The following is a 21,149-nucleotide window of genomic DNA, read 5'->3' as shown; positions in this document are numbered from 1 at the left end:
GAGTTTCAGAAGAAAGTACTTTGTTTCTAGCCATTTTGAGTCTGTAATCAAACCCACAAATGCTGATGCTCCAGATACTCAACTTGTCTAAAGGCCAGTTTTATTACTTCTTTAAAAAGACTACAGTTTTCAGCTGTGCTAGCATAATTGCAAAAGGGGTTTCTAATGATCTATTAGCCTTTTAAAATGATAAACTTGGATTAGCTAACACAACGTACTATTGCGACACTGGAGTGATGGTTGCTGATAATTGGTCTCTGTACGCTTTTGTAGATATTCCATAAAAAATCTGCCATTTCCAGCTACAATAGTCATTTACAACATTAACAATGTCTACACTGTATTTCTGATCAATTTGATGCTATTTTTTTCTTTCAAAAACAAGGACATTTCTATGTGACCCCAAACTTTTGAACGGTAGTGTAATGCCTCTAGTCTTTGAGAGAAAAATAAGAGCAAACATCGCATTTAAAGGTCCAATGCAGACGTTCTTATCTCAATATAAAATCCTTTCTGGGTAACAATTAAGTGCCGTACTGTGATTGTTTTCGATTAAAATGATAAAAATTAAACAAAAAGCTTATTATTTTTTTTAGCAAAGAGCAATATTTCAAGCAAGAATTTTGCCAGGACTGTCTGGGAGTGATCTTGAGTGGGGAGGGTAAACTGAAAACTAGCTGTTATTGAGAGGTTTGGAGCTCTCTTTCTAATTGGTCTGTTAACTAATTTACCGCCTGGTGATGTCACCAGGCAGGCCAAAACTCCGTCCCATGAAAATAGGTTGAAATTTCAGGCAGTCTTTTCAAAAAGCTCTTACACTAAAAGGACATTATCATAATTTTCACAGTATTATTCCAACCTCATAGTGTGGAAATATATATAAAACACAGGTTATTCACGTTTTTGACTGCACTGGGGCCTTTAAGGTTTTCAATTAGTAAATGTAATACACACATTCATGAAAAATCTCAACAAATTAAGTCTCATTGAACATATAAAAAGGTAGTTTCACTTTGGACAATCACATTAGCAGACAGATGGAATTAAAAGTATTGTCAAGTGAATCCATGCTGTCGCTCAGATACGGTTTAGTCCTCACAACATGTAATGCAATAAACAGTTCCCTTCCAAGGAACCCATATAAAACAAAACATCAAAAAACAAGAAAACAAAAACAGCTTTTGATACTTTTACTGTATGGCTATCCAACCTTGGCTATCAAAAACTCTATGAAGATTATAATCTATTGATGATTGAATTAGCTATCTTATTCAACCACTGCCCTCAGTTCTCAATGGAAATAATTCCACCCATTTATAAGATTATCAAGCATACAATCTGGGACATTAGCCATCAGGGCCATGGAGTGAGCAGACCTCTTTAAGTGGCACTAACGCAGTACATTCTGAAATAACACTTTACCTTAAAAAGAAGCACACACAATAATGCACATTTCATGGAAAACATGAAACCTAGGCCAAAAGGTGACGTAGTGTCATAAGCACTTTTTAGTTTTTAATTTCTCACAATGGAAGAGGGAGGGAAGGAGGCGCTTTGGGGAACAACAACACAATAACTTGTATGTGTTAAAGGCAACAGAATTACTCCCATCCAGCACCATGTCCAGTACAGTTAGCTTGACATCCCAACCATATGACAGACAGGAGAAAATTCTGTTTATAACACACACTAGTCATGGCCCCGGAGGTTGGCCAATAATCACATTCAAATATTAAAGAAATACATGTACATTTGCAGAAATAGGCTAGTAACTTCTATGTGATCTTCACTTTTTGCACTAATCCAGCCTGTTACAGTTTTATGCATGTATGCGTCAAATTCACAATGACAATGCAAGGCAAGATAAACAGCAGTCTCTTGAACTATGTACATTACATGGGAGAACCCCTTAGTATATTAATAGCTAATGCAGCTCTGTAACTAGGATCCCTTTCTCCAGAGGCGGGAGATGGCAGTCTTTAGGGGTTGAGGCATAGTGTAGCTGTACTTCCTTAAAGTCACGCTTATTCTTACAAGTTCCAACTCAAGGCTCTGCCATAAAACTATAAAAACTAACACGAAGTAAACATAATGAGAGAATTGGCTGCAGTATCAGAACCCACTTATGATCTCTATAGTTCTAGGATGGGAGCTTTATGCCTTCATAGTTCTATTTTCCTTCTATGTGTACGTAGCTAAAGCACACTGCTCCAGCAGAGGTCGGTCCCGATGCACAAAGAATAGGCAAAAGATGAACGCAGAAGGAAAAGACCCAGAATGAAGGAGCAGAGCCAGGCCTAAAGTCAATGAATAGACACAGATGATTCTCATTACAGCAGCTCCGGAGCATTGGCACCTCCACCGGCTCATCGACCATGTGTACTTTCACTTTTTGCAGCTCTTCCTGTAGCCAATACTTTCCCCTTCAGACAGGGCGGTTCCAGTCATTCTATAAGATCACTTCCCTTCCACGTGTCAGTTAGCAGAAGCTGGGCGTCTGAGGTCGTTTGACTCTCACATCCTAATAGACAGTTCCTCTGCTTGACTCACCAACCTAAGTCATAAAAGCAAATAGCTACTGCATGAAGTATGTTGAAGAATCCTCGAAAGATAGAAGTGCAATTCATACGATAGATAAATACATCTGTGTATTATTCTCTGATCCATAGACAGAGAGCTTCTTACAGGAGAGGGGAGGATGAGGAAGGGGGGGGGGTGCGAAGATTCTGTAATCATTTATATAATAGTTGACATCCCTGGGCTTGGCTGACTCCAGATCAATTTTGGGATAGCTGATCTAATCTTCAATACAGATGACATCACTGGGCTTGCCTGACTTGAGGTCAGGGGTGGTGACGTCCCTCAGCGGGTCGCAGGACTTCTTGTCCAGGTGGCTGGACGGGGGTGGGGGCCGTTGGACACTAGAAGAGGGGGCCCCGGGGGGGAATAATTTGGGGGGAGGGGGGGTGAAGGGATATCAAACAGGGATACCAAAGAAAGGGTGCTCAGAAAAATAAATGACCCACATAAAACATTTTAAGCTTTTCATTCCCTAACATATTATTAGAAAGGGACACAGAGCAGCATTTCATCTTACAGTGCTCCATCTTTTTCAGTTATCTTGCAGTTTCTGTCCTCGGCCTTTTCAGATAAGGAACATCTCATCTTACAGTTAGACCTACAGTCGTGCAGAGACAGGCCTCTTACCACTGACGTAGGGTCCCAGGGGCATCTGGCTGTAGTTGACCATGGCTCCTCCCACAGGCCCCCGGAAGCTGCCCCCAAAACCAGTACTGTACATCTGGGAACAGGCAAATGAGCTCTGGCCGAACGGCTGGAGGTAGAGTACAGAACACAATTTACACATCTTGTCAATGACGACCAAAATGACTTACCAAACCAAAGCACCCCATCTAAACCAAGCCAAACCTACAGTACCCTGAGCCTAACCTTGCTCCAACCAAACTAAACCTAATTGTACCAATCCTAACCCACCTATCGCCATAACCGAGCCCATGCCCGTACAGTACCTGTTGGGGCGGAGGTTCATTGCCGCGGCTGGTGAGGCGGCTGAGGATGCTCCTCTCAGACATCTGCAGACGGGCAGACACCGGGGGAATCCGGGACAACATGTTGGGAAGCCGCGTCACATCTGCCTTCATATCACTCAGCAGCTCCTCCAGCTGGTTCAGTACTGGAACACACAGACACCGTCAATGACAAGAATGCACTAATGTATCCAATCTTATCTACAGTTGATGCAATACTTAATTTTTATTCACCCAGATCTTGAGTTTGTAGACAGTGTTTTAGTCCTGCTGCTGTGTACACACTGGGAGATGACAGACCTTTGTGCAGCACAGCGTTGGCTGGCTTGTTCCCGGCCAGAGACTCCTTGGACAGGTGCTGGTGGGACTCAGCCAGACACTCCACCTCAGCAAAGCGGGTATTCAGGGCCATAGCCGGGTGGTTGGGATCCTGGGTCATATTCAGGTACGCTGCCCTTCTTAACTGCTCCTCTATCACCAGAGCCTGCTCCAACAGCTAAAAGAGAGAGAGACTTTTGACATTGTCATTCTTTAATAATACATCCTCATTTCATTTTATTAAAATCTCACCACCCCCCCCCCCTTTAAAAATGAATATCCCCTGTACTGCCCTCTACCCCACGATACAAAACAACACATTAGACTAACCAAATCTCACTGCTTCTACAACCATATACCAAACCCATCTTCTCCAGCTGTACAGATAACCCCCCCACAACATACAGTGGGGCAAAAAAGTATTTAGTCAGTCATCTTGGGGGAGAACATCACTGCTCTAGAGGAGATCTGCATGGAGGAATGGGCCAAAAAAACAGCAACAGTGTGTGAAAACCTTGTGAAGACTTACAGAAAACGTTTGACCTCTGTCATTGCCAACAAAGGGTATATAAAAAAGTATTAAGATAAACTGTTATTGACCAAATACTTGTTTTCCACCATAATTTGCAAATAAATTCATTAAAAATCCTACAATGTGATTTTCTTTTCTCATTTTGTCTGTCATAGTTGAAATGTACCTATAATGAAAATTACAGGCCTCTCGCATCTTTTTAATTGGGGGAACTTGCACAATTGGTGGCTGACTAAATACTTTTTTGCCCCACTGTGTCTCCTGAAACATCTACACACTTTTTATAATTGTAATAGAACTCACATTCCACCCTAAGACACACAGAGACCATCCCATTAAATAATAGTAAAGGGTCTGTTATCCCCCCACCTTTGACCCTGTTCCTCCTTGTAAGCTAAATAGCCAACTTTGCCTGAGCAAACAGAAACACAAATCTGGCCTTTTCCTTTTTTGAATACCTGTACCCCATTATAAACATCCCGACAGTAAACTCCACTCCCAACCTCTCACAAAGACATTCCAACAGAGACATTAAAGGCATTAACCTGGTGCACACAGAAAACACATGAATCACAGTTTCACTCATGACACAGAAAGGACACACCCCTGTCTGACTCCCAGGTCGACCCGTGCCAACCAGCTGTTAGTGGCCAGGCTCAGAGTGTTAAAATCTAACAAGGCCTACAGTTCTTTAAAAAAAAATGTTTGCAAATTTCATTTAACTAGGCAAGTCAGTTAAGAACAAATTCTTATTTACAATGACGGCCTAGGAACAGTGGGTTAACTGCCTTGTCCAGGGGCAGAACAACAGATTTTTACCTTGTCAGCTCTGGGATACGATTTAGCAACCCTTCGGTTACTGGCCCAACGCTCTAACCACTAGACTGCCGCCCAAGTTCACACAAGTCCCCTTTTTTGGGATAGAAAGTCAGAACAGCCCGACGGCAGCTCATTGGCAACTCTCCTACTTTGTTGCACTCATGCAACACGCAAAAGAAGTCCAGTCCAATTATTCCACAGAATTTTTCATAAAACTGTACTGGAAGTCCATTGACCCCCAGTGCACGGCCGGGTGCCATTTGGGTTATGGCCTCTGCCAGTTCATGGGAATGTCCATTTCATACCTATGTGCCAGAGAGCGCTTAGGGATTTCTGCAAACAAAACCTCAGCACACATAGGATCACACAGTTCTGCCATAAACAACTCCACGGTTTTATACTAAGGTCCCTATGTAAACTGCCCAAGTCCTTACGTAATTCAGCTAAATTAGCCTGAAGGCCTACATTGCCTTGCCCCGCCAGCTCTACCTCCACTTCACTGATACTATGCTCAAGTTCACCCTAGCCTCTGAGGATGAGAGAGCTGTATACTGTTGACAGAAAAGCCGAATTGGAACTTTTCCAATATCCCACCATTGACTCGATGCCCCCATCTTTCCCAAAAAGTCTGGAAGCTTGAGCAAAATGTGTAAGAACTTTACATTAAACTTCTAATAGGATCCCTGCCGATGCCCTGGTGAAACAGACAGCCGAGCCATGGTTATGTGGTGATCTGAAAAACCTACTGGGAGAATGGTAGCGCCCAGCAGCCTATTACTCTGATTCCTGGACATATAAAACCAATCGAGTCGGGCTGCACTCACCCTAGCCCCAAAGACCTTCCCCCATGTATACTATCTTGTGTTGGGATATCTAGTTCTCCAAACATCCACTATGTCAAACTGCTTAATGATGTCATTTAACACCCCCACTGAGCCTGAATGAGGCTCCTCCCCATTTCAGTATTTTGTATAATCCATAGTACAGTTCCAGTCCCCGCCAACCACCATCGTCTCCTCAGGCACTACCTGTGAGAGTTCCTGTCTAACACACTCAAACAGACGCCCCCTCTCTCTCTCCCTGTGTTAGGCGCATACACATTTATAAGGACAATATTATTTTTATTTTACTACAAGCAGTCTACTCCTACACACCTCCTTTGAGGAGCACATTTTTACGGCCAGGCACGGTGCAACGATTGCCACCCCTGCACTAACATTTGTTCCATGGCGCAACACACTTGCCCCTTTCCACCAGAGCCCCCAATCGACTTCATTCACCACATCACTATGCGTCTCCTGCAGAAACAACACCTGTACTTTTTTTTGTATTTACACCCCAACAGACTCCTCTTTACTGCATCTCTGGCACCATTTATATTGAGCGAGCCTACCCGAAGTGTCTCCATAAGTAGTGGGAGAAGAACCAGCAAAGAATAAGACCAATAGCAAAGCTCAAATAGCTCCAGTGGCAGAAAAAAAATATGAATCTAAACAGTGTCTGAAGGTAGACCCTTCCGCACGGTTGTGACCTACTTCCTCAACCTAAACGTTTCCGGGTGAGAGGACACCATGCCCCTCATTTTTCATAGCGTGTTGTACTGATCTTACAAACCTTCCCAGAAAAAAAAGCATCCTCATCGTCCTCCTCCTCAGACCCCCCCCCCAGCACCAGGCAAAGATTACTTTGCGCCTCTGACCACACCAGCCTCCCCTCCCACCTCCTGTCTTCTCCCCCCTTTTTCCTGTTCCGCTTGACACCGTCCTCCACACACCCCTCCAGTCGCTTCCCCTTCCCCACTATACTCTCCTCATCCACTAGCATAACCTGACTAGACCCAGCATCATCTACACCACCATCCATGTCATGACTAGACCCAGTCTCATCTACACCAACATCTATAGCATGACTAGATCCAGCCTCATCTACACCACCATCCATGTCATGACTAGACCCAGCCTCATCTACACCACCATCCATGTCATGACTAGACCCAGTCTCATCTACACCACCATCCATGTCATGACTAGACCCAGTCTCATCTACACCACCATCCATGTCATGACTAGACCCAGCCTCATCTACACCACCATCTATAGCAAGACTAGGCCCAGCCTCATCTACACCACCATCCATGTCATGACTAGACCCAGTCTCATCTACACCACCATCCATGTCATGGCTAGACCCAGTCTCATCTACACCACCATCCATGTCATGACTAGACCCAGCCTCATCTACACCACCATCTATAGCTAGACTAGGCCCAGCCTCATCTACACCACCATCCATGTCATGACTAGACCCAGTCTCATCTACACCACCATCTATAGCATGACTAGGCCCAGCCTCATCTACACCACCATCTATAGCATGACTAGGCCCAGCCTCATCTACACCACCATCCATGTCATGACTAGACCCAGTCTCATCTACACCACCATCTATAGCATGACTAGGCCCAGCCTCATCTACACCACCATCTATAGCATGACTAGGCCCAGCCTCATCTACACCACCATCTATAGCATGACTAGGCCCAGCCTCATCTACACCACCATCTATAGCATGACTAGGCCCAGCCTCATCTACACCACCATCTATAGCATGACTAGGCCCAGCCTCATCTACACCACCATCTATAGCATGACTAGGCCCAGCCTCATCTACACCACCATCTATAGCATGACTAGGCCCAGCCTCATCTACACCACCATCTATAGCATGACTAGGCCCAGCCTCATCTACACCACCATCTATAGCATGACTAGGCCCAGCCTCATCTACACCACCATCTATAGCATGACTAGACCCAGTCTCATCTACACCACCATCTATAGCATGACTAGGCCCAGCCTCATCTACACCACCATCTATAGCATGACTAGGCCCAGCCTCATCTACACCACCATCTATAGCAAGACTAGGCCCAGCCTCATCTACACCATCCATCTATAGCATGACTAGGCCCAGCCTCATCTACACCACCATCTATAGCATGACTAGGCCCAGCCTCATCTACACCACCATCTATAGCATAACTAGACCCCAGCAGCCTCATCTACACCACCATCTATAGCATGACTAGGCCCAGCCTCATCTACACCACCATCTATAGCATGACTAGGCCCAGCCTCATCTACACCACCATCTATAGCATGACTAGGCCCAGCCTCATCTACACCACCATCTATAGCATGACTAGGCCCAGCCTCATCTACACCACCATCTATAGCATGACTAGGCCCAGCCTCATCTACACCACCATCTATAGCATGACTAGGCCCAGCCTCATCTACACCACCATCTATAGCATGACTAGGCCCAGCCACTGTGGCCTGCGATTCCATGGCCCACTAAAACGCTGTCCTCTTCCTCCCTAACTAAAAAAAAAAACAGTGGATACCACTAAACTAATAGTGCTTTAGAGATATTGAATGTTGTTTTGCCCACTATTCAGATTCAGGATGTCCACAAATGTGTTTTTATGACAGCAAGAAGCATCTCACCTTAAAGCGGCGAGCCAGGAACTTGTTCTTCATCTCCAGGTAGTTCCCCTTGTGCATCTCAGTCTTGAAGGGCTCATTGAGGATGGCATAACGTGGGTCGTTCTGAATGTCCTGCCAGCGGGCATAGCCATGTCTGAGGTTCCCCCGTCAGTGAAAACAAACATTATAAAAGAACTTCACATCACAAATAGCTTTAAGACTTCAGCTCCTCTGAGACCAGACAAGTGAATTACTGTGCACTGTGAATTCTGACCAGATCTGTAAGATGCAGAGGAAGGATACGTTACGATGCCAGCCAGCAACCAGTAGTCGTGGCGACGGTGCCAGATGTCATACATCTTCCCAGATGACACAGCGGCCCGCTCCTCGTTCTGCCACAGGGTGTGTAGCTCTGACAGAGATTAACAAACATTAGACCTGACCAAACATGTAGTGTTCCTTCCTATACCTTAGCTGTCCTGTACGGCTCAATTGGTAGAGCATGGCGCTTGTAACACCAGGATTGTAGGTTTGATTCATGCTGGGGCCACCCATACAAAAAATACATGCACAAATAAGTGCTTTGGATACAAGTGTCTGCTAAATGGCATATATTAACTTATTATACTACCTGTATCTCCTGCTCATCCCTCACCTGTGAAGCCTCCGTCGGCGATGTTGAACATGAACCTCATTTTGAAGCCGTTCCTCTCCACCTCCCTCCTGATGTCCTCAGTCTCCTCCTGTGCTTCTTTCTCACCATTAAGCCTGCCCTCGGGCACTGGCATGTCCTCACTCTTGGGCTCGTCTGAAAAAACTAAGTAAATGGATTGACAAGATTCAATTTTTGAGTTCCACCCTCAGGAAAAAGTGTTACCTCACTAATATACAGTAATGTGTCTTTCACTCTTGCCACTCAAAGAGTGAGAAGGCTTTCAGGTTTTTCTTGTTCTGCATTTACCTGGCTTCAGTTCCTTTTCCTCAGGTTTGGCTGGGGCAGGATCACTTTCTCCTTTATCTAAAGACTTCTCTGTCTCTCTACAAGGATCCACTAGGGGGTCATAGACAGACACATGGCCAAATCAAAACAGAGAAATGTCACAACTGACTTTTATGAGGTGGGACAAACCAAAGCCAATACATTAACCATTTACATCTCATTGGATCATAATAACCATGAAATGCACCACTCACCTTTTGGTGAGCTTTGATTGGACGACAGCTCTGTCTGTTTGGATGGAGGCTCTTTAGGATTGGTGAATGGCTCTGGAAGTGTGGAGGGTGTGTCTGTCCTTTCACTACTCTCCTCTGAGGAGACTGGCTTGTCCTCTGTGCTGCACTTCACTGTCTCATCCCTGTCAGCAGCCTTGTCTGTCTTCCCTACCTGGGAAGATGACTCTGTACTTAGATTAGTCTGGAGAGACAACCATCACAGATGGAGAGGGAGAGACAGATGGGGGAGAAAGAGAGAGAGAGAGAGAGAGAGAGAGAGAGAGAGAGAGAGAGAGAGAGAGAGAGAGAGAGAGAGAGACAGATGGGGGAGAAAGAGAGAGAGAGAGAGACAGATGGGGGCATATATTAACTTAGTCGTATACTACCTGTGATCCCCTGCTCATGTGTAGCCTCACCATTAGACCTGAAAACATGCCTTCCTATACCTTAGCTGTCCCACGGCGAGCATGGCGCTTGTAACATTGTAGGTTTGACATGCTCATTTTAAGTGCTTTGGATACAAGTGTCTGCTAAATGGCATATATTAACTTATTATAGTTACAAATGTCCCTCAGTCTCCTCCACCTGTGTCCCTACCATTAAGCACTAATATAAAAAACAAGGAGAAAGAGAGAGAGAGAGAGTGAGACAGATGGGGAGAAAGAGAGAGAGAGAGAGAGACAGATGGGGGAGAAAGAGAGAGGGAGAGAGACAGATGGGGGAGAAAGAGAGAGAGAGAGGGAGAGAGACAGATGGGGGAGAAAGAGAGAGAAAGAGAGAGAGAGAGATGGGGGAGAAAGAGAGAGAAAGAGAGAGAGAGAGATGGGGGAGAAAGAGAGAGAGAGAGAGATTGGGGAGAAAGAGAGAGCGAGAGGTAGAGACAGATGGGGGAGAAAGAGAGAGCGAGAGGGACAGACAGATGGGGGAGAAAGAGAGAGCGAGAGGTAGAGACAGATGGGGGAGAAAGAGAGAGAGACAGATGTGGGAGAAAGAGAGAGCGAGAGAGAGAGACAGATGGGGAGAAAGAGAGAGCGAGAGAGAGATGGGGAGAAAGAGAGAGCGAGAGAGAGAGACAGATGGGGGAGAAAGAGAGAGCGAGAGAGAGATGGGGGAGAAAGAGAGAGCGAGAGAGAGATGGGGGAGAAAGAGAGAGCGAGAGAGAGAGACAGATGGGGGAGAAAGAGAGAGCGAGAGAGAGAGACAGAGAGTCAGTTTACATTAAAAGGTGATAGTTAGAAGGTGGCATATGTTTTGAATTATAAGAACGATTCAATTCGATGTAGGGGAAAAGAACAGTATGAAGACAGTAAAAGATCGAGGGATATGGAGGATAAGAGACAAGACAATTAAGGAACATTTCAGAAGAAGAGGAGTGAACTCTGACCTCCAGTTCTTGTAGTTTCTTGTACTCTAATTCTGTGGGCTCCTTGTCTTCAGTAGGCCCTGAGGTTGAGTCCATCTTCTCTGTAAAAACAGCAAATCAATCACCAACATTGTCTCTCATTTCCTGTTTAATAAATCTAATGAACTAACATATGTGAAACAGACACACACACAAACAAACACACACACTAGACACTGGACAAGGTAAGGATGTGTAGCTCGTGCCACCACTTGGAAGAAGCTACAAATGGACATGAAACTGCAGGAGCTGGTCTTCTTGAATGACTTCAAAGTTAGGCTCAAATCGCTGGTGGACAATAACGTGAGGGGCTGAATGTTTTGACCCTTAGATGCACCACACCTTCCCAAATATTTCTTGCCTGCTCAATGTGTAAATGTATGTTTTTAAACTGTGGTGCTTTGTGTTTTATGTTGGAATTATGTCTGAAACTGTGTGCTGCTATTTTGGCCAGGTCTCTCTTGGAAAATAGTTTTTTAAATTTTTATCTCAATGAGACTAACCTGGCAAAAAACAAACAAAAAAACAAATGTGACTCTGACCTGGTGGGACAGGAGTACCAGGAGGCTGGGGTGTGGCTGCAGGGCTGGCAGGGACAGGGGTGTTGGGGTCAGACGACAGACTCTCAGTCAGTTTCTTCAACTCTAGTCCAAGTGGGATCAGGTCTGGAGTGCTGTACTTTCCATTGACATGCTCAAACTCCTGGACCTGGATACAGACACAACAGTGAGAAAACAATCTATGAGAGGACACTGGGTTTCTCCACCATTCTAGACATTGTATTGAAGGCATGCTATCTAAAACCAGATACTAAAGCAGGGAACCAGCCTTACTTAATCTAAACATTGCTCATCCTAGTTAGGAGGGGAACTAGTTGTTTTCTGCTGGGTTTAATTTATGTGATTGGTTGGTTAATTTTAATGATTGGTTGATGTGTACCTTTTTCCTGACCAGAGACATAACTCCGATCCTGGTGAGGACATGTTGGCGGGACAGCCCCTCTCGTGGGACACCATCTGCAAAGGTCTCCGCTCCGTCTGCCCCCGGCTCACAAAGATGTCTCATGAACAGGGACACATAGGCCCTAGAGAGACAGGGAGACACCATACACAGACGGGTGTGCATTTGAATGGGACGTAATGGTGAACAGTAGAGACTGTTGAGATGCCGTTGAATCCCAGTTCAAATACTCCTGAATACAAGATGAGCTTTAAATACCTGAACTCTTTCTCACTCTTCCCTCTCAGGTCTCTGACCAGCCAGTGAGAGTTGAAGGCGTCCTGAGGAGGCATGCCCCAGCGCATGATAGCATTGAGGAAGGCCTTCCGCTGACGGGTGTTGAACCCCAGCACCTGGCACAGGGCATTATACCCACTAGTCAAATCAACACGCACACATGTTGTCTACTAAAATAAACCAGAGTGCTTCCTTCCTTACCTCGATGTTGCCCCCTACACGTGCCAGCAGGGGTGGCAGAGGTTTGTCCCTGTCACTCTTCAGCTGTCTGCGAGAGTGCCTGCGCCCACCTACAGAGAAATACCCCCACCATCAGACAGGTGCCTCAGTAACATCTTACCAATGATAGGTTCCAGGCCCATCTACACAGAGCAGAGCTGGCACTGAGCGAGTTATCTATAACGTAGTGATTACGCAGGTCTCATTGACACCCACCTTCCGGCCTCTCCTCGAAATCTTCGTCCTCGTCCTCGGACCCCACGGAGTACTCGGAATGATTGTCTGAAAGATCATCCTGCCACTCTGAGCCACAGATCAGATCAGAGAGAAACAGCACAGTGCATTCACTTCTGCAGGGGCCCACTAGGGAGGGGGTGGGGGGCTGGCACTGCAGACCACTACAGTGGGCATGCACACTACTCCACTAGGGGGCAGGCATCCTCTACTGACTACTACTGACTAGCAGCAGAGCCTCTGTCTGCTCGGTCCTCCCAGCCACTATACTGGTGGACTGTGCTCTTCATCAACACTTCGTCTCTGAGTGTGCTTTTGCTTTAGATGGGTTTTAAAACAGTTCCCCTTCAGTCTCAAATACCTATTGTTGAACTATGGGGGATCATGTTAAAGAGCACCTCCACACAACTTACATGCTGTAAAGGTAAAGCAATATAAAGCAATACAGCTTCTAAATGTGTCACTATTTTCAAGCAAGCTGCTATAGTTATACACACATAACCAAAAAGAGGTATAGTGTGCCACTCGTGTTACCAGAGGTATATCTAGAGGGATGCTTAGGTCACTAAACCTTTCCCTAGGAGGGGTAATAATCATATAGTTCCTGTTAAAGCAGAAGAGAAATGCAGGCCAGAGTGTACAGTACAGTATGGGGCAAACCTTGGTCCTCCTGAGACGTGTCGTTGTAGTTGACCTGCTTGCGGATGCGTTTGCCTTTGCCCAGGTTACGGGCCAGGTCCTCCTGCTGCTGCTCATAGTGGTGCCTCAGCAGCTTCTCCCAGTAGTCTGGATCCACATTCTCCTCCTGCTTAATGATCTCCCGCTGGGGCTCCTCCTGAACACACGCACACCCAGACACACACAGGAACACACACACAGTGAGAATACTGAACAAGGAAACAAAGATACTACTGGGTAAACAAAGTGGTTACCATAGCTACTACTGATTAAAGTGAGAATACAATGAAGAGAGACGACTGAATACACATACACACACTGTGAGAATACATAACAGAGCCACTCCTAGACATAGACACCTCCAATGCTGACTGAGTGTGGCTGTCCTTACCTCCGCGTCCTCGTCTTTGACCACATACTGGGCCACCTTGAAGGAGCTGAGGTATTCGTTCATGTTCTGGATCTCAGTGTCCTCCGTGGCATTCTGGCTACGGTCCAGCAGCTTGGAGATGGCATTGTCATCATAGTGAATGACACTGCCCTCATCTCCATCCTTTATGTCCCCTGGAGTAAGCACACGATTCACAATATACTGTGTCAGAGGAACACAGACTTACATCTTGTTCAAATCAAGTTAAAAACTACAATATGTTCCTGGTAAAACAGGTTTGACTTTTTCATACAGAAATGAATTATAATTGTGACACATTGTAGTCAGTGTAGTCAGTACGCGCATCATTAGTCTTACACAGTTTCTGGTGGGAACCCATGGCCCGAGCGGCCGCCTCCATCTCATCCTTGAAGAGCTCCTCAGTGCCAAACTTGAGGATGTCGTCCAGCTCCTGTTTGGACATGGAGCCGGTTTTGGAGCCCAGGCCGGGCCTCACCACAAGGTGGGTCAACATCATCTTCCTCTTGGCCACCTGGGTGATACGCTCCTCCACGCTGGCCCGTGTCACAAAGCGATAGATCATCACCTTCTTGTTCTGACCTATACGGTGGGCCCTGCTGAATGCCTGCAGCAGAGAGATGGAGGGAGTGAGAGAGGAGCAGAGACAGAGACAGATACAGAAACAGAACAGGGAGTCAATGAGGAAGAGAAATGGAAAGAGACTATTCACAATTCTGTGAGGGTTCTAATGCATGCAGACAACAGTTTATTATGTAGCCTGTCTTAGTGTGTACCATATCCCACAGTACCTGGATATCGTTGTGAGGGTTCCAGTCTGAGTCGTAGATGATGACGGTGTCTGCCGTGGCTAGGTTGATGCCCAGGCCTCCAGCTCGGGTGGAGAGCAGGAAGCAGAACTGCTGTGCGCCCGGTGCTGCAGTAGAAATTAAGTCACACAGTCATGGAGTGTGTACTCAAGTGTGTGAGTATAAGTGCTGTCTGTGCTGCTCCCTGCTGGACAAAGACAGAACAGCAGCGTAACTCACCATTGAAGCGGTCGATAGCCTCCTGCCGTAGCCCCCCTGTGATGCCTCCATCGATGCGTTCATATTTGTAGCCCTCATATTCCAGAAAGTCCTCCAGCAGATCCAGCATCTTAGTCATCTGCGAGAAGATGAGAACTCTGTGTCCTTCATCTTTGAGTTTCTTCAGCATCTTCTGGAGCAGGGTGAGTTTGCCTGAGGACTTGACCAGCTGGTTCCCATCATAAGAGCCATTGGGTAACACTGGCGCCTCCTGCATTTACACAAAGAGCAAATAACCCAATGAGAAAGCACAGCACCTCACACACAGACAGTCAACTCTCACTGATAAACACAAATACCTGCATGTTGGCAACCTATAAACTTCTACAATACATAACTTCCCTTTGCCCTCTCTCCTCCTCATCACTCCCTCTCCCCTCCCTTATCTCTCCACCCTCCCTCACCATGGCTGCCACTGGGAACAGGTAGGGGTGGTTGCAACACTTCTTCAGGTCCATCATGATGTTGAGAAGGGACACCTGGTTGCCCCCGCTCTTGGAGTTGAGCGCCTCAAAGTTACGCGTCAGGATGAACTTGTAGTACTTCCTGTTAGTCAGAGGTCAAAGGTGAGAGGCGGGATTAAGCCTGGAGGTACAACTCAGAAGAGGTTTTATACAACAATGTGAGGTGCAATAGAAAAGTACTAGAAGAGGACTAACTAACTTCTGCATGGGGCTGAGCTCCACTCGTACAATGAGCTCTGTCTTGGAAGGCATGTTCTTGAAGACATCAGCCTTCAGTCTCCTGAGCATGTGTGGGCCCAGCAGGTCATGCAGCTTCTTGATCTGGTCCTCCTTGGAGATGTCTGCAAACTCTTCCAGAAAGCCCTCCAGGTTACTGCAGAAAGAGAGAGCACAGACACAGCAAAACAGTTTATAGATACCTTTTAAAGACGGTACAGTCGATGGTAAAATGAGCAATGGAAGCCTTGGCTTCAGGCAGTACTGTAAGGAGGACCCTGTGGTCACCATTGCATCTCCCTAAGCAGTAGCTCTTTACGCTCTGCTACAGCAGCAGATAGCAGGCCCCATAGGCAGACTGCCAGGCTAATGGAGGGGCCCCAGTGGGGGGTACAGTACAGCTCTTACTTAAATCTCTCTGGGGTGAGGAAGTTGAGCAGGTGAAACAGCTCCTCCAGGTTGTTCTGCAGAGGAGTGCCAGTCAGTAGCAGCTTATAGTAGATCTTATAACCGTTGAGGATTCTGAAAAACTAAGGTACAATGACAGAGACATTAGAGGCTCAACCAAGCCACAAATAGAGTTGAGTAATAATTATATATGAGGTTGATGAAGTTGAAAGGGAGGAGATGGATAATATATTGATAATAGATTGTAAAGAAATCAGATTTTAGATCTTAAGAAATGGACTATTAGACAATTTACCAGTGACAAATACAATAATGACCAATTATATCATTTTGTTGATTTAATTTGAGGTGTCGGGTTACCTTTGACTGGTTGTTCTTCAGTCTGTGGGCCTCGTCCACCACTAGACAGGCCCAGTTAATGGAGCCCAGAATGGTCTGATCAATGGTAATCAGCTCATATGATGTCAACAACACATGGAACTTGATGGCACTGTCTTTCTGTCAAGACCAAAACAGAGATTCTAGATATGACAACCACTCTGCTTTCAATGTAAATTACACGATTGTCGATGTTCACTGAGATTCAATACATTGTAACTGTACTTCATGGGGATACCTTCATACGGAAGACCTTGCGACCTGTCTTGACTGTACTGTCCTCAAAAGTGAACTCGTTCTCCCTGATGACCGCTCGGCTATCTTTGTCCCCAGTGTAAGTGACCACGTAGAAGTCTGGGGCCCACATCTCAAACTCCCTCTCCCAGTTGATGATGGTGGACAGGGGGGGCACTGACCAGGTATGGCCCTTTGGAGTGACCCTGAAGGGGGGGGGGGGGCATGTTTCAGTCATGACTTAAGATACTATTTGACAATATATGCAACATAAATTGTATTACTTTAATCAGTACTGATTCTATTGTGTTGTATTTACCCAAAGGAGAAGTTTTCCTTTATACAACCAAATGTCTATTTTTGATGTAAATGGTATGTTATAGAAAAAGGTGTCTGGACCTTTCTATAAAATGATATTTACATCAAAAATAGACATTTGGTTGTAAAAAAATAAAACTTGTCCTTTAATAACGTCATAGAACATTAATACCAAACAAATAGACCCCTGTTCTGAATGAGCCTGTCCTCTTCACCCACCTCCTTGTAAAGCGAGTAGAGGAAGACGATGGTCTGGACAGTCTTGCCCAGGCCCATCTCGTCTGCCAGGATAGTGTCTGTGCCCTGTGCCCAGGAGAACCGTAACCAGTTCAGACCCTCCAGCTGGTACGGATGCAGGGTGCCACCAGTGGCATTGATGTACCAGGGTTGATGTTCAAACTTGATGGTAGGCTAGAGACAGAGAGAGAATAACCAGAGGTATATCAGTTGATTGTTAAGCTAATAGGACTGTATGTTTTAGTCCCTAGTAATGATGGCCACTCACATCTATAATTGGGGCATTGGGGGGGATTTCTCTCTCCCTCCTCTTCTCCTCCTCTTTACCCTTCTTTCCCTTTCTCACCACTAAGGGGCGCTGGTCATCACCAATCATCTGCTCCCTGTCAAATCACAGTAGATATTAACAAATAGTCAACTCAGGATGTGAAATCATGTGAAACAAATATGCTTGTATGCTTGTGTGTGTACTAGAGAGAGCGAGAGAAATACAGAGAGGGAGAGCGAGACAGAGACACAGAGAGGGATAGAGAGACAGAGGGAAAAAGAGAGAGCGAGACAGACACAGAGGGAAAGAGAGAGACAGAGAGAGGGAGAGCGAGACACAGAGGGAAAGAAAGAGAGAGACAGAGAGAGAGACAGAGAGATAAAACAAAGTGTGAGATCTGAGCTGACCTGTGGTCCCAGTAGGAGTGTTTGCTGTGGTGATACTCAGGGACATCAAAGTCATCCACCTCCCAGGTGCACTGGTCATAGGGCAGGTCTCTCCACTTGATCATGTAGTGCACATCTCCATCCTTATCATAACTGCAGGGACCGCAAGGATCAATGACAGTCAAAACTCTGTGAGCTTTTGGATTGAACCTCAGAATACAAAGACAATTACTTGTACACATTTCAAACCTGGGACAACAATGTTTTATGATGCTGTAGATATGACTGTCTTTACTCCATTGTATATAAAGTGGTGAGTGTGAGTCTAGGTGAGAGAAAGTCTTTATAGGGAGAGGACAGTGTGTGTATGAAGTGAGCACCTGTGGTTGATGATCCTGTGGATGACCATCCACTCTGGCTTGATGCCGTAGCGGTAGAATCTCTCCTCCATGGCAGCATACTGCAGGTCTTTACTCTTCCTCTTCTCGTTGTTCAGCTCCTCCTCCCCAGAACCGTAGTCGTACGGAGGGGGCTCGTCCATGTCGTTCTTCCGCTGGTAGTTACGGTACATCACCGCATGGTACAGCTCTAACTGCACACACCAGAGACAAGGGCATGGCTTAACCAACAATGCTGCGGAAAAAATGTATGACATGAAGTTGCCTTACATATTCTTGTCATATTTGTGACAATGTGCTGTGACGTGTTGTGTTGTAAGCAGGCAAGTCCACAAACAGAGGTGTACCTTCCCCTTTGACCTCTCACTGGCCAAGTGCCCTTTTGAGTGGTGGTGTAATTATAAAAACATTTGTATACCGTTTTTGTTGCTGTTGTTCTGAACCCCCTGCCCAGAAGTTGTGACAGAACCCCCCCCCCCCTAAGGTGCGGACTCCCGGACGCACCTCAAAACCATAGGGAGGGTCCGGGTGGGCGTCTGTCCGTGGTGGCGTTTCCGGCTCGGGACGTGGACCCCACTTCATTAAAGTCATAGTTCCTCCCCTTCGCGTCTCGGGATAATCCACCCTCGCCACCGACCATGGCCTAATAGTCCTCACCCAGAACCCCACTGAACTGAGGGGCAGCTCGGGACTGAGAGAAAGCCCAGTACTGAGAGGAAGCCCAGTACTGAGATGAAGCTCAGGCAGGTAGTAGACTCCGGTAGATCCTGGCTGGCTGGCGGATCTGGAAGATTCTGGTTGATTAGCAGATCTGGAAGATTCTGATTGACTAGCAGATCTGGAAGAATCTGGTTGACTGGCAGATCTAGAAGATCATGGCTGACTGGCGGATCTAGCTGCTCTATGCAGACTGGCAGATCTGGAAGAGACTGGTTGACTGGCAGATCTGGAAGAATCTGGTTGACTGGCAGATCTAGAAGATCATGGCTGACTGGCAGATCTAGCTGCTCTATGCAGACTGGCAGCTCTTTGCAGACTGACAGCTCTGGCTGCTTCATACAGACTGACAGCTCTGGCTGCTTCATACAGACTGACAGCTCTGGCTGCTTCATACAGACTGACAGCTCTGACTGCTTTATGCAGACTGACAGCTCTGGCTGCCTCATACAGACTGACAGCTCTGACTGCTCCATGCAGGCTGACAGCACCCTGCAGACTGACAGCTACTTGCAGACTGACAGCTACTTGCAGACTGGCAGCACTTTGCAGACTGACACTCTTTGGAGACTGACAGCTCTGGCTGCTTCATGCAGACTGACAGCTCTGGCTGATTCATGCAGACTGACAGCTCAGGCTGCTCCAAACAGGCAGGAGGCTGCGGCAGCGCTGTAGAGGAGGAAGGCTCTGATAGCGCTGAACAGGCAGGAGACTCCAGCAGCGTTGTAGAGGAGGAAGGCTCTGATAGTCTCCTGTCTGTTCAGCGCTCCGACAGCACAGGAGAGGCGAGGCGCACTGTAGGCCTGATGCGTGGTGCTGGCACTGGTGATACTGGAGCGAGGACACGCACAGGAAGCCTGGTGCGGGGAGCTGCTACCGGAGGACAGGTGTGTGGAGGTGGCTCTGGATAGACCGGACCGTGCAGGCGCACTGGAGCTCTTGAGCACCGAGCCTGCCCAACCGTACCTGGCTCGATGCCCACTCTAGCCCGGCCAATACGAAGGGCTGGTATGAACCGCATCGGGCTATGCACACGCACTGGAAACACCGTGCGCTCCATAGCATAACACGGTGCCTGCCCGGTCTCTCTAGCCCCCCGGTAAGCACAGGGAGTTTGCGCAGGTCTCCTACCTGGCGTAGCCATACTCCCTGTAAGCCCCCCCCCCAATAATTTTTTTGGGCTGCTTTTCGGGCTTCCATCCGCGTCGCCGTGCTGCCTCCTCATACCAGCGCCTCTCTGTCTTTCCGCCGCCAGTTCTTCCTTGGGACGGTGATATTCACCAGGCTGAGCCCAGGGTCCTTTTGCGTCTAATATCTCCTCCCAAGTCCAGAAGTCCTTTGATCGCTGCTCCTCACGTTTAACAGGGAGAGTTGGCTCAGGTCTGACTCCTGACTCTGCCACTCTCTCCCTGAGCCCTCGCCCAATACATTTTTGGGGGTGACTTTCGGGTTTCTTTCTGCGCCGCCGTGTCTTTCTCTTCGACTCCATTCTCCTATAGCCCTCTTCGCACTGCTCTAGCGAATCCCAGGCGGGCTCCGGCACTCTCTGGGTCGACCGCCCACCTGTCTATTTCTTCCCACGTCGTATACTCCAAGCTTCTGCTGTCCATAACGTCCTCCCTTGTCCATTCTCCAAATAATTCATCCTCCTTTCGCTGCTCATGCTGTCGCTGCCTGTTACCACGCCACTCGGTCCGTGTGTGGTGGGTGATTCTGTAACGGCGTTCTTCGTTTGTTGAAAGAGAATCGGACCGAAATGCAGCGTGGTGGTTACTCATGACTTTAATGAAAAAAGCGATACATGAAATAACTATACAAATACAAAAACAACAAATGGAACGTGAAATCTAATTACAGCCTATCTGGTGAAACTACACAGAGACAGGAACAATCACCCACGAAATACACAGTGAAACCCAGGCTACCTAAATACGGTTCCCAATCAGAGACAACGAGAATCACC

The 21,149-nt window shown here is 46.8% G+C and overlaps 1 protein-coding gene across 1 annotated transcript in view; it reads right to left on the bottom strand.

Moving 5' to 3' along the window:
• Positions 1-340: 340 nt before the first annotated feature.
• Positions 341-21,149, bottom strand: part of LOC124003653 (chromodomain-helicase-DNA-binding protein 5-like) — a 49,057-nt gene continuing 28,248 nt past the window's right edge. Inside the window, 30 exon segments of the mRNA XM_046312141.1 lie at positions 341-2,921; positions 3,208-3,334; positions 3,531-3,694; positions 3,849-4,044; positions 8,727-8,859; positions 9,009-9,117; positions 9,361-9,522; positions 9,667-9,756; positions 9,900-10,119; positions 11,302-11,381; positions 11,862-12,027; positions 12,259-12,403; positions 12,538-12,671; positions 12,757-12,845; positions 12,991-13,077; positions 13,669-13,843; positions 14,078-14,250; positions 14,435-14,702; positions 14,887-15,011; positions 15,124-15,373; positions 15,567-15,708; positions 15,826-15,999; positions 16,251-16,372; positions 16,611-16,748; positions 16,867-17,034; positions 17,036-17,068; positions 17,400-17,591; positions 17,686-17,800; positions 18,093-18,224; positions 18,452-18,663. Coding sequence (XP_046168097.1) covers positions 2,863-2,921; positions 3,208-3,334; positions 3,531-3,694; positions 3,849-4,044; positions 8,727-8,859; positions 9,009-9,117; positions 9,361-9,522; positions 9,667-9,756; positions 9,900-10,119; positions 11,302-11,381; positions 11,862-12,027; positions 12,259-12,403; positions 12,538-12,671; positions 12,757-12,845; positions 12,991-13,077; positions 13,669-13,843; positions 14,078-14,250; positions 14,435-14,702; positions 14,887-15,011; positions 15,124-15,373; positions 15,567-15,708; positions 15,826-15,999; positions 16,251-16,372; positions 16,611-16,748; positions 16,867-17,034; positions 17,036-17,068; positions 17,400-17,591; positions 17,686-17,800; positions 18,093-18,224; positions 18,452-18,663 — 4,380 coding nt within the window. The 3' untranslated portion in view covers positions 341-2,862.

Source organism: Oncorhynchus gorbuscha, linkage group LG18 (assembly GCF_021184085.1).
Source record: "Oncorhynchus gorbuscha isolate QuinsamMale2020 ecotype Even-year linkage group LG18, OgorEven_v1.0, whole genome shotgun sequence".
Lineage (NCBI taxonomy): Eukaryota > Metazoa > Chordata > Actinopteri > Salmoniformes > Salmonidae > Oncorhynchus > Oncorhynchus gorbuscha.
Note: the sequence above shows the minus strand (reverse complement) of the source record. Positions and strands in the feature narration are given on the sequence as shown.